General features: G+C 34.4%; 2 protein-coding genes across 2 annotated transcripts; one reads left to right on the forward strand and one right to left on the reverse strand.

The window, feature by feature from the left end:
• The first annotated feature begins 3,276 nt into the window (after window positions 1-3,276).
• LOC108325592 (indole-3-acetic acid-induced protein ARG7) lies at window positions 3,277-3,804 on the forward strand. The gene has a single exon (XM_017558688.2). The coding sequence runs from the start codon at window positions 3,390-3,392 to the stop codon at window positions 3,666-3,668; it is 279 nt and encodes a 92-aa protein (XP_017414177.1). The 5' UTR covers window positions 3,277-3,389; the 3' UTR covers window positions 3,669-3,804.
• Window positions 3,805-9,262: 5,458 nt separating this feature from the next.
• On the reverse strand, window positions 9,263-9,870 carry LOC108325653 (indole-3-acetic acid-induced protein ARG7-like). The gene has a single exon (XM_017558748.2). The coding sequence runs from the start codon at window positions 9,703-9,705 to the stop codon at window positions 9,427-9,429; it is 279 nt and encodes a 92-aa protein (XP_017414237.1). The 5' UTR covers window positions 9,706-9,870; the 3' UTR covers window positions 9,263-9,426.
• Window positions 9,871-14,197: the final 4,327 nt, after the last annotated feature.

The raw sequence follows: 14,197 nt of genomic DNA on the forward strand, positions 1-14,197 counted from the left end.
TCGTATCCTTTTATCTATATATATGCATGGCTTCAAGCATATAGGCCAACCCAAAGCATTCAAAATTACACAGCTTATATTCAAGAGTTCTCTAAAACTATTCTATTCTCAAGTCTGTAACAAAATCAATACAACAATGGGTTTTCGTTTACCAGGTAGCAAAAAAACATTATTTGCAGTCAGTCAAGCGTCTTCAAGAGCAGTGAATGCACCAAAAGGCTACCTTGCGGTGTATGTTGGAGAGAAAATGAAGCGGTTCATGATCCCTGTGTCATACTTGAACCAACCTTCCTTCCAAGACTTGTTGAGTCAAGCTGAAGAGGAGTTTGGATATGAGCACTTCATGGGTGGCCTCACAATTCCTTGCAGCGAAGATGTCTTCAACCGTATCACTTCTTGCTTGAATGGATGATAAATCTCACATTTCAGGAGATTGACTTAGAATAGGAGTGACATTTTTGTATACTAGGAATCTTCTCAACTTGTAAAGAACTCCCTTTATGAGGAAATAGGGAAAAGAAAATACTTAGATTGAAAAAATCATTGTTGTTTTTTATATGCAATGAGAAAATTTTCATTTGATCAAGCATTTTCTCTGTGCTTCATGTTTATTAGTTATAATGTTTTCCTCTCCTTGTGTGAACACAGTTGATAGCAGCAAGAAAAAATAGCTAGACTTTACTTTTTTCAATTTATAATCAAGAACAGAACACGTCATTCCTAACAAGGGTAGATACATGGTGTGCACTTATGGTGTATGCTCCACCTTCGTATGCATAAGTAGTATTTCTTTAGACAGAAATTGGTGACAAATTGTCGAGTTCTCACTGTATATGATATTCTGATTCCTTAAGACCATCTAAAAATCATTCCATAATCATTCCTTATTAGTTATAATAATTTTTATAAAAATTTGAAATATTTTAGATTGACCAGAATCATTTACATTCAATAAATTGGTTTAAAATATAATAATTTAATTTGATTTAGATTCAATGTGTTCCTAGTTAAAATTCGGTCAAGAGAATGACACTCTCTAAACGAATAAAATGATATACTGTGTCAGGGGCTCTAAGAATGAATAAATTATTACATTCATTTAACATCTCTCTCAACTTCAGATATCCCAATTATTTCCTCCTAATGCCTAGTGGCACTGTTCATTGTGTTAATCTAACTTTTAAAAATAAACTATCAGTTTTCTTCAAGTCTTTGATATTCATTTTTTTATTAAATTTTCTGATTGTAAATGGCTTACAAAGCTTTGAACACCCTTCCTGCTTTATACTAGGCTTACTTACTCTTCATGAACTTTACTTACTGAGGGTGTCAAAACACTAATCCACGGTAACATGATCATAAGTATTATTTCCTTTCTTTCAATTTTTGGAATTGAGAAAGTTTACTGCATTCAACATTGAAAACTTCCTAGAGTGCATCACACATTTATTCTTCATAAGATTGTAAAATGATACGAGATATAGAAGATCCTAAAACAAATAACTCACTGCAGTCAACACTTGCTACTGAGAGAGTTTAATCAACCTTGGTAAAAGTTCTAGAAATACTGCCTTTTGTCATTTTAGGATTTCATTTCTGCTGGACATGATATAGAATGTTTTTGTAACGGTTTAGGCCCTAGAGATATGTCCAAAATATCCTTGTTCCAATTTCATGGGCTCTTCTCTTCTTATTGATATCCAATTTTCAGTTTCCTCTTTACCTTAACTAGTTCTAAATCTACATAAATTTCGGTTTTATTTATGTATAGTGTATTCAAACATGAGAGAGACATAAATAAATATACCGACGACTATATTGTATCCATCTTTTTTGAAACTTACATAGCCTATAATCAAGTGGATTGTGGCGTTTGTTGCTTGTGATTATATTTATATGTCTGTGTAGATGTACCTAACAATGTGTCCGAAAAACCAGTACAGAGTATAAAAGAGATACAAGAAAGGAGAAAAATTGTCTGGTCTGAACATGATAATGTTGTATATATTAGAATTCGTTGAGATCTGGCAAAAGCAATAAAAAGTGTTTATGAAAAATGTCTAGTCCTAACATCTTCATTCTTATCAGAATTTCCAGCTTTTCTAGGATTATACAGGGATGGAAAATATTCATAAAAAAGAATGTTCCTTCTGTACAAATTTGCCTCATGTAATCTATCCTAGTTTCTATCATAGCTTGATTTACAGCAGCTCATTCAGGCGAGAAGTGATGGTTAGAAACTCATCCTCATTGCATGGAATTGTGAGGCCACCCGTTGGATGATCATATCCAAATTCTTCTTGAGCTTGGCATAGTAAATGTTGAAATGAAGGTTGGTTCAAGTATGATATTGGAATCACAAAGCGTCTCATGTTAACTCCAACATAGACTGCAAGATAGCCTTTTGGGACTTCAACTCCCTTGCGAGTTGCTTTGGATGCTGAAAATGATCCCTGTCTAGCAATACCTGGGATGCGGAAACCCATTGTTTTATTGCTCTCACAAACAAAAAGTATGTTGTGTGATGTCAACTCGCTGTGAGGATGAAACTTTGGAATTCTGATGCTTCAGAATGCAAGTGACTTGGGTTGCTTGACGATTCTAAACAATAGTCCCTAATGTATTGTCTGAACTCTGAATGATTTTTGGGAAGGCCATGATGGGGTCCAAGGAGGAACAGAGATCACATGGTATTGTCTTAGAGACCTCATTCATGTATTAATAAGAATGCATGCCATACCCCACATTCTACCTTCTAAGAAAGTGGCAATCCACGTTAAGTTAGATACATCATCAAAGCTGAAACCTTATTCTTGTTCACTAATTGGGCTCTGGCTACATCATTATTAGACATGCAGTAGACATACTGCAGACATCTCACATGTTTATTTAAATAAGACTATAATGTTGTTGATATATGCACCTTTCATGTACCAACTAATATAAGGGTGAAATAAGCAACCTGTAAATGTTGAGGATTGAGATAACTCTGAAGCAGTGGCGACCAACATTGAATTTGTGATGAGACACTATGAGCCACAAATTCTGTGGATGCCAAAGTCTAACAACAAAGCCTAAAATTTACACACTGCCCTTAATAAGTGTAACATACTAAACACGATACATCTTTCACTTCTGGAGACACATGTAATAATTCGAAGACAACGCCATATAACTTGTCTATGACTTGGCCCCATTATTCCAATCTCATATCCCTCCTGAATCAATAATTCATCCTATCAATTGGTTTCTCCGATAGCCTTTTATCTATATATATATAATTCATGGCTGCACACGTTTAGGACCAACACAGATCATTCACATCTTAAAGCATTCAGAATTTCTTGAAATCCTTTTGTCCGCATATTTCTCACACAGTTAATACAACAATGGGCTTTCGTTTACCGGGTATCAGAAGGACTTCATCTGGGAGAAATCAAGCATCTTCAAAAGTGTTGGATGCGCCAAAGGGATACCTTGCAGTCTATGTGGGAGAGAATATGAAACGGTTTGTGATTCCTGTATCACACTTGAACCAACCTCTATTCCAAGACTTGTTGAGTCAAGCTGAGGAAGAGTTTGGATATGATCATGCCATGGGTGGCCTCACAATTCCTTGCAGCGAAGATCTCTTCCAACATATAACTTCTCGTTTGAGTGCACAATAAATCTCATTTTTTTAGGTTGACATAGATTAGTAGTAACATTTTTGTAAAATAGGAATATTCTCAAATTGCAAAGTTGTCTCTTTCTTGAGAATTTGGGAAATGAAAGACCATCCAATTGACAATTTTTTTTCTACAATGAGAATGAATCCAACTGCTAAAGCATCTCTTTTTGAGTTTTTTTATTTAGTAGTTACAGTGTTTCATTCAGTGCAGTAAAATACTAGACTTCGTTTTAAAACTATAGAATGTATTAACAAAACACTTGATTCTAAACAAGGGTAGAGCAGAGTGTCTTTCTAGGATCAAAGAGAAAGATAAATTTATTTGGGAGAAAATTAAAGTAGATTATATTAATAAGTACACATTCTTAATTAAAAATTTTAGATACCACCCCCGAAATCACAATTGAAACACTTTCTCTGCCACCTAATTGTGCAAAACATCTGTTGGATTCCTCTACTGGACATACATGACAGAATCGGTACCTAAACTGGAAGATATGGATATGAAGAGGTAGGAGCCGTGAAATACTAACTTAAATCTGTAGCAAAATTTCTCTCTTATACATACGATTCTTCATATCTATTGTAGTCAAGGAACCGATGATTTCCTATTGCTTTTGTCTATTAGAAGAAAAAAAGTTGAAACTAGGACCCTACACTGCAATAAACAGAAGCTTAAAATCTTCAGTTCAAACCAAATAAGCAAAACAGTTGAAACTAGGACCGAAACAGAAGTTTAAAATCTTCCGTTCAAACCAAATGATCAAAACAGTAAGGCTTTGTTTGGATTAAAGGAGGAGTGGAGAAGGGAAAAAAAGGAAAGGATAGAGAGTAGAAAGTGTAGGTCTTTGAATTTAAGAGTTACTGATATTTATATATTAAAGTTTCATCACAAATATAGAATGTGGGATCCTAAAGCAAGATCTTAATAAACCACAAATTATTGAAAGTTCTAGCAACTATCTTAGGTTAAATGTGTTGTGACTTCCTTGTTTAACCTAAGAACTGTTAGGATAAACTTAAATGTGATAGATTTAATTTGAGAGGTTTGTGAGGTAAGTAGTTTAATGTAGCGGTTATCAGACAATAATAAAGGATAATTGAAGCTTAATAGTAGAGTTTATGGCTTTGGAGATGAAAATCCAAGATATAAATCTATAAACTGTAAGTGTCTAGTTGACACACAATTAAATGACACCAGAAACATATTCAGAAAATTAACTGAGTGTCATTTTCCTAACAAGAAGAAGTAGTGAAATTACAATCAGGCAGCAGTAACAACATCATAAAGTGTTAATAATGGAATATATTATCAGAGTAAATACGGAACAAATTTAGGTACGAGAAGGTATAGTATATTATCAGAAGAGAATGCTTCAAAATCACAACAAACTCTCAAATTCTAACACAACCTTTATGAAGAAAATGAGAAAGAACTCAATTGGTCGAGAATTTTCTCTGTGCTTCATGTTTATTAGTTACAATGTTTCCTTCTCGTATGAACACCGTTGACATAAAAAGAGCTAGACTTTACTTTTACTAATTTAAAAAACAAGAACAAATCGCATCATTCATAACAAGAGTAGATGCAAGCTCTCTATTTATGGTCTATGCTCCAACCTCATCATACACATAAGTAGGATTTCTAGAGACAGAAATTGGTGATAAATTGCATATTACTATGTATATGCCTTAAACATCTGCTTATTGCAGTGTACGGTCATACTTTCACTTTTTTCCTGATAGACAAAAGCTATATATAGAAAATCAATGGTTCCTTATATATATATATATATATATATATATATATATATATATATATATATATATATATATATATATATATATATATATATATGGAGTTAAAGATAATGAGCCATATCATACGTCAGTGGCATGTATAAGAGAGATTTTGCTATAAATGTAGGCTACGGTTATTATAGGAAAATATAAACCCTGATTTTAAGTCCATTGATGTTTTGGATCAGTAAGCAGTGGCAGGGAAGGTGCCTCAATTGTGATTTCGGGCGTGGTACCTAAAATTTTAACTTCTAATGTGATCTTATTAATATAACCCACTTTAAATTTGTCCCAAATAAATTGTCTTTCTCTTTGGTCCTAGAAAAACACTTTGCTCTACCCTTGTTTAGAATTAAGTGCTCTCTTCCGACTTTCAATTTTTCTAAAATATAGTATTGTACTGTAACACTGTAACTACCAAAGAAAAAACTCAGAAGAGATGCTTGAGCAGTTGAGTGCATTCTCATTGCTGAAAGAAATGACAGACTCTGATTTTGTCAATTCGATGGTTTTCCATTTCCTAAATTCTCAAGAAAGAGACTACTTTACAAGTTGAGAATGTTCCTATTTTACAAAAATGTTACTACTAATCTATGTCAACCTAAAAAAATGAGATTTATTGTGCACTCAAACGAGAAGTTATATGTTGGAAGAGATCTTCGCTGCAAGGAATTGTGAGGCCACCCATGGGATGATCATATCCAAACTCTTCCTCAGCTTGATTCAACAAGTCTTGGAATAGAGGTTGGTTCAAGTGTGATACAGGTATCACAAACCGTTTCATATTCTGTCCCACATAGACTGCAAGGTATCCCTTTGGCGCATCCAACACTTTTGAAGATGATTGATTTCTCCCAGAAGAAGTCCTTCTGATACTGGGTAAACGAAAGCCCATTGTTGTATTGACTGTGTGACAAATATGAGAACAAAAGGGTTTCAAGAAATTCTTGAAAATAAGCTCTTGAATTTTGTATGCTTTAGGATGTGAATGATCTGTGTTGGTCCTAAACGTGTGCAACCATGAATTATATATATAGAGATAAAAGGATATATGAGAAACAACTTGATAGATGAATTATTGGTTCAGGAGGGATATGGGATTGGAATAATGGGACCAAATCAGAGACAAGTTATATGGAGTTGTCTTCAAGGACTTATTTTAAGAGTAAGCTTAACATGCATCTCTACAAGAGAAAGTTGGATCATGTTAATATGTTACACTTATTAAGAGCAGTGTGGGCCAGAATCTTCACTTATGCAAATTTCATGCTTTGTTGTTCGAGTTTTGGTGTCCACAAAAAGTTGTGGTTCTGTCATGATCACACATTCAATGTTGCTTCTCTTATAGCCACTGTTCCAGAGCTATCTCAAGCCTCAAGATTTACAGGTTGCTTATGCCACCACGATATTAGTTGGTACATGATAGGCAAACATGTGAGATGTCTACAGTATGTCTACTATATGTCTATTGTTAATGTACCTAGGATTCAATAAGTGAACAAGAATTAGGTTTCACCTTTTCTGACTGAAAAACCTTTTGGCCGTTTTCTTATGAGGTAAGAATGTGGGATATGGCATGCACTCCCACTTATCCATGAATAATGACTCTAAGACAATACCATGTGATCACCTATCCCTCCCTGGCCCCCATCATGGCCTTGTGAAAAATCATTCAGAGTTCTCATCAGGGATTATATATACCATATTGTTTTCCGTCCCTAAGCAATAAGTCATTTGCAGTCTAAAGCATCAGAATTCCAAAATTTCATCCTGACAAAGAGTTTGACATCACACAACATATTGTTTGTTTGTGAGAGAAATAAAAACAATGGGTTTCCGCATCCCAGGTATTGTTAGACAGGGATCATTTTCAGCATCCAAAGCAACTCGCAAGGGAGTTGAAGTCCCAAAAGGCTATCTTGCAGTCTATGTTGGAGTTAACATGAGACGCTTTGTGATTCCAATATCATACTTGAACCAACCTTCATTTCAACATTTACTATGCCAAGCTGCAGAAGAATTTGGATATGATCATCCAACGGGTGGCCTCACAATTCCATGCAACGAGGATGAGTTTCTAAACATCACTTCTCGCTTGAATGAGCTGCTGTAAATCAAGCTATGATAGAAACTAGGATAGATTACTCGAGGCAAATTTGTACAGAAGGAACATTCTTTTTTATGAATATTTTCCATGTTTTCCATCCCTATATTATCCTAGAAAAGCTGGAAATTCTGATACGAATGAAGATGTTAGGACTAGACATTTACATAAACACTTTTTATTGCTTTTGCCGGATCTCAACGAATTCTAATATATACAACATTATCATGTTCAGACCAGAATATTTTTCTCCTTTCTTGTATCTCTTCTATACTCGGTTGTGGTTTTTGGGACACATGGTTATGTTCATCTACACAGACATATAAATATAAACACAAACAACAAACTCCACAATCCACTTAATTATAGGCCATGTAAGTTTCACAAAAAGATGGACAGATATTCGTCTGTATATATTTCTATCCCTCATGTTTGAATACTCTATACATAAATAAAACCTAAATTTATGTAAATGTAGAACAAGTTGAGGTAAAGAGGAAACTCTGATTTCAATCCCATAAGAAGAGTGTTAGAGTAAACTTAAATGCAATAAAATTAAATAGATTGTTTATTTTTGAGGAGTTTTGTCTATTTTAGAGTGCAAAGGATCAACAACTTGTTAGGAAAATGATACTCGGTTAGATTTTCTGAATATGCTTCTGGTGTCACTTCATTGTGTGTCAACTAGACACTTACCGTTTATAGACTTATATCTTGACTTTTCATCTTTAAAGCTATAAACTGTACCATTAAGACACAATTATCCTTTATTATTGTCTAGTAACCACTACATTAAACTACTTACCTCACAAACCTCTTTAACAAATAAACAATCCAATTAAATCTATCACATTTAAATTTATCCTAACAGTTCGCAGGTTGAACAAGGAAGCCACAACACATTTAACCTAAGATAGTTGCTAGAACTTTCAATAATTTGTGGTTTATTAAGATCTTGCTTTAAGCATCCCACATTCTATATTTGTGATGAAACTTTAATAAATAAATATCAGTAACTCTTAAATTCAAAGACCTAGACTTTCTACTCTCTATCCTTTCCCTTTTTTTTTTCCCTTTTCCATTCCTCCTTTAATCCAAACAAAGCATTACTGTTTTGATAATTTGGTTTGAACAGAAGATTTTAAACTTCTGTTTCGGTCCTAGTTTCAACTGTTTTACTTATTTGGTTTGAACTGCAGGTTTTAAACTTCTGTTTATTGCAGTGTACGGTCCTAGTTTCAACTTTTTTTCTTCTAATAGACAAAGCAATAGGAAATCATCGGTTCCTTGACTACTATAGATAAGAAGAGTCGGTGTATACAGAGAAATTTTGCTACAGATTTAAGCTAGTCTTTCACGGCTCCAAACTCTCCATATCCATATCTTCCAGTTTAGGTACCGATTCTGTCATGTATGTCCAGTAGAGGAATCCAACAGAAATTTTGCACAATTAGGTGGAAGAGAAAGTGCTTTAATTGTGATTTCGGGCGTGGTTTCTAAAATTTTTAATATTGGATGTGTACTTATTAATACAATTTACTTTAATTTTGTCCCAAATAAATTTATCTTTCTCTTTGATCATAGAAAGACACTCTGTTCTACCCTTGTTTAGAATCAAGTGTTTTGCTGCCACATTCTATAGTTTTAAAATGAAACACTGTAACTAATAAATAAAACTCAAAATGAGATGCTTTAGCAATTGAATTCATTCTCATTGTAGAAAAAAGTTTGTCAATTGGATAGTCTTTCATTTCCCAAATTCTCAAGAAAGAGACAACTTTGAAATTTGAGAATATTCCTATTTTACAAAAATGTTACTACTAATCTATGTCAACCTAAAAAAAAATGAGATTTATTGTGCACTCAAACGAGAAGTTATATGTTGGAAGAGATCTTCGCTGCAAGGAATTGTGAGGCCACCCATGGCATGATCATATCCAAACTCTTCCTCAGCTTGACTCAACAAGTCTTGGAATAGAGGTTGGTTCAAGTGTGATGCAGGAATCACAAACCGTTTCATATTCTCTCCCACATAGACTGCAAGGTATCCCTTTGGCATATCCAACACTTTTGAAGATGCTTGATTTCTCCCAGATGAAGTCCTTCTGATACCCGGTAACCGAAAGCCCATTGTTGTATTAACCGTGTGAGAAATTCGAGAATAAGAGGGTTTTGAGAAATTCTTGAAACTAAATTTTCAATTTTGAATGCTTTAGGATGTGAATGATCTGTGTTGGTCCTAAACGTGTGCAGCCATGAATTATATATAGAGATAAAAGGCTATCGGAGAAACCAATTGATAGGATGAATTATTGATTCAGGAGGGACATGAGATTGGAATAATGGGGCCAAATCGTAGACAAGTTATATGGTGTTGTCTTCGAAATAGAAAGATGTATCGTGTTTAGTATGTTACAATTATTAAGGGCAGTGTGCAAATTTCACGCTTTGTTGTTAGACTTTGGTGTCCACAGAAGTTTTGGCTCATAGTGTCTCATCATACATTTAATGTTGACCGCCACTGTTAATCCTCAACATTTACAGGGGCTAAATTCACCCTTGTATTAGTTGGATCATGAAAGGTGCATATAACAACAACATTATAGTCTTATTTAAATAAACATGTGAGATGTCTGCAGTATGTCTACTACATGTCTATCAATGAGTGAACAAGAATTAGGTTTCAGCTTGTTGATGTATCTAACTTAATGTGGATTGCCACTTTCTTAGAAGGTAGAATGTGGGGTATGGCATGCATTCTCAGTAATCCATGAGTGAGGTCTCTAAGACAATACCATGTGGTATCCGTCCCTCCTTGGACCCCATCATGGCCTTCCCAAAAATCATTCACGGAGTTCTCTTTGGGGACTATATATACACAATAGTTTTGAATCATCAAGCAACCCAAGTCATTTGCATTCTGAAGCATCAGAATTTCAATATTTCATTCTCGCAAAGAGTTAACATCACAACATATTTTTTGTTTGTGAGAGCAATAAAAACAATGGGTTTCCGCATCCCAGGTATTGTTAGACAGGGATCATTTTCAGCATCCAAAGCAACTCGCAAGGGAGTTGAAGTCCCAAAAGGCTATCTTGCAGTCTATGTTGGAGTTAACATGAGACGCTTTGTGATTCCAATGTCATACTTGAACCAACCTTCATTTCAACATTTACTATGCCAAGCTGAAGAAGAATTTGGATATGATCATCCAACGGGTGGCCTCACAATTCCATGCAATGAGGATGAGTTTCTAAACCTCACTTCTCGCTTGAATGAGCTGCTGTAAATCAATCTATGATAGAAACTAGGATAGATTACTCGAGGCAAATTTGTACAGAAGGAAGATTCTTTTTAATGAATATTTTCCATGTTTTTCATTCCTGTACAATCCTAGAAAAGCGGAAATTTTATACGAATGAAGATGTTAGAACTAGACATTTCCATAAACACTTTTTATTATACAACATTTTCCTTTTATGTTAAGGATAGACAGTTTTAGTGCTTTTCTTATATCTCTTTTACGCTCAGTTATGTTGTGTAGCACATATGATCTGTTCATCTAAAGGTACACTGACATATAAACATATGGTATCAACACACAACACAATTCCCTTTATTACAGACTGTGAGTTTACAACAATAAAAAAAATGTATTGGTAGTTGTTTGTATTTATTTTTGGCTTTCTCATGTTTAAACATACTATACAAAGATGAAATCAAAAGTTTAATAGATTCAAAACTAGTTAAGATAAAGAGGAAATAAGCTGAGAAGACCCCTTATAATTGATGCATATTTCTAGAAAGGAAAGCGTGTCAAACATTTTATATTATGTTCAATAGACATAGAGTACTTAAATGTTGCCTGATGCTGCCAATAGTTTCAAGTTCTGTCTCAAACTCCCTTGGGTTGTGTTGATGCTAGTTTTATATTCGTTTAACTGCAATTGGCAGGGAATTCTTCAAAACACACTTGTACACGGTAACTGAAGCACCATATCATACAATATACTTCTCATTGAGATTCTCAGTAACTCTCATAATATCATCAAAGGTGTGGATGGCAAGGCCCATATGAAGAATTCCAAGTTTGGGTGGCCCTAAAGAGAAAGAAGAAAAAGAGAAAAACAAATGAGAATTTCGCTCACATAGCAATATTAAACAATTTACATAAGAACTTCTATGTTGAACATACCTTGCTAGTTCCGCTGGATCCTTTAATCAATTCCATGGATTGGCTTGATCTGTAGAAAGCAACAGTTACCATCGCCAACAATATTATGGTACCAACTATGAGACAAACAACTACGACCCTTGAGAAAACCACTGAACACAGAAGTACAAAATAAGATCCATTGTTAACATTGTATTCAGATACACTTTAACCATCACAAACCAATCCTATGTATAAATATAATCATTATAGACAAATTATATTATTGTTTTATAAACGTCAAAGTTATATTTTATTTTATAACTACAGTTCCATACACATCAAAGATATTTTTAATTAATAGTTATAGTTTAATACACATAAAAGGTGTTTTTTTAATTAATAATCAAAAGTGTTAATCTCAACACAAGATCACAAAAGAATCTCAAATGAGCCAATAACAAAAAATCCTAAATAAGTCAGAAAATACAACATCAAATTTTAAACCCACTAAAGTTCTTACCTAATCAGAAATGAGGTCCATTGGGTAAGGTCTTGCCATCCTGCATAATGTAGGTGAATTGATCCATCCTGTCCTCCAGTTCTTCTGCAGAAACACTTGGTTCCAAACTAACTCGGCCTGGATTGGATAGGGAATCATTATTTACATCAGGCCTAGCATTTTCAAAGAACTCATCTCAGTGGTACAGTTGAAAAGTTTCTTTATTCAAGCCTTTTATCAAGGAAGGGATCATTGAGAACTACCTGCATTTTTAAATTGAGTAAGCATAATATAATCAAGCTACATGAATATAGGTATGATGGACATATATGAAAAAAAGGGAAACTGAACAAGCCACATGGGTTACATCACCCCTATAGTTGATATATGTTATCTAGCGAAAAAAAAACCCAAGCTTACTTCTTCACATTCCCTCATCTTCTTTTGTGCCCCATCAAAATCATAGTTGACATAAACACAAGACAAACTCAGTGATAGGATCTTTATATGAATGCTGCTCTTGTTGAATAACTTTAATAAAATCTTTGCATTGTGGCCTCCTTCTCTTATTAATAATGAATGTTGTGGCCAGGTATCGTAAAAGGTGTGGAGCACTGGTTTTGATAGCCTTCAGATCCCTGATAATTACAGTGGTGATGGTTAGATTTAATTATCTATGTTGAATCACATCATATCAGCCGTATGAGTTAGACCTTGTTCATTATAGTTGAATTTGAATGAGCTTAGCCTCGCCGTTTTTGGCCACAGAATCTAAATAAACTGGCCCTAGTAGTAATAGTGATGTGAATCAGTGAGCATAACGCAGTAAACGTTAATACGTTACTGTAGATACATATCCAACATGGAGATTTCTCAGGCTGAGCTTACTTTCTATATGTTAGAATGCATTATAGGAAAAGCTTAACATATATTTAAGTTGTCATACTCTCAAACCAAAAGAAGCTGTAAATTTGTCATGTTATACTAAATAGGTGTTGGTGAGAGATAATTGAAGGAATGACGATTTTTGGTGTAGGATGTTCTGAAACACATTGACAGCGCAAACAGGCCTGGGATATTGTTGGAGATGGTTCAGGTGTTGGCAGAGCTTGACCTCGTCATTTCTAAATCATACATTTCTTCTGATGGTGGATCGTTAATGGATGGTTAGTATGCCTCCCTTACCACACACTCTGCACTTTGTGTTCTTTCCGTGAATAAGCATCACCAAATTCAAAATTAAACCATAAAGCACATATACATGACATGTATGCCCAGGAAAGGAACCCAACAGATATTTTGCACAATTAGGTAGCAGAGAAAGTGTTTCAATTCTGATTTCGGGCGTTGTATCAAAAAAATTTAATTTTCAATGTGTACTTGTTAATATAATCAACTTTAATTTTGTCCCAAATAAATTTATCTTTTTCTTTGATCCTAGAAAGACACTCTGGTCTACCCTTGTTTAGAATCAAGTGTTTTGTTTCCACTTTCTACACCTTTAAAACAAAGTCTAGTATTTTACTGCACTTAATGAAACACTGTAACTAATAAACAAAAAAACAAAACCGAGATACTTTAGCAGTTGAATTCATTCTCATTGTAGAAAAAAAATTGTCAATTGGAAACTCTTTCATTACATTAGTCAATTAAGAATATTCCTATTGTACAAAAATGTTACTACTAATCTATGTCAGCCTCAAAAAGTGAGATTTATTGTCCATTCAAACAAGAAGTAATATGTTGGAAGACATGTTCGCTGCAAGGAATTGTGAGGCCACCCATGGGATGATCATATCCAAACTCTTCCTCAGCTTGACTCAACAAGTCTTGGAATAGAGGTTGGTTCAAGTGTGATACAGGAATCACAAACCGTGTCATATTCTCTCCCACATAGACTGCAAGGTATCCCTTTGGCGCATCCAACACTGTTGAAGATGCTTGATTTCTGGCAGACAAAGACTTTCT

Source organism: Vigna angularis, chromosome 3 (genome assembly GCF_016808095.1).
Source record: "Vigna angularis cultivar LongXiaoDou No.4 chromosome 3, ASM1680809v1, whole genome shotgun sequence".
Taxonomy (NCBI): Eukaryota; Viridiplantae; Streptophyta; class Magnoliopsida; order Fabales; family Fabaceae; genus Vigna; species Vigna angularis.

Coding starts and splice junctions, on each gene's coding strand:
- LOC108325653 (XM_017558748.2), bottom strand. CDS start 9,705: ATGGGCTTTCGGTTACCGGGTATCAGAAGGACTTCATCTGGGAGAAAT.
- LOC108325592 (XM_017558688.2), top strand. CDS start 3,390: ATGGGCTTTCGTTTACCGGGTATCAGAAGGACTTCATCTGGGAGAAAT.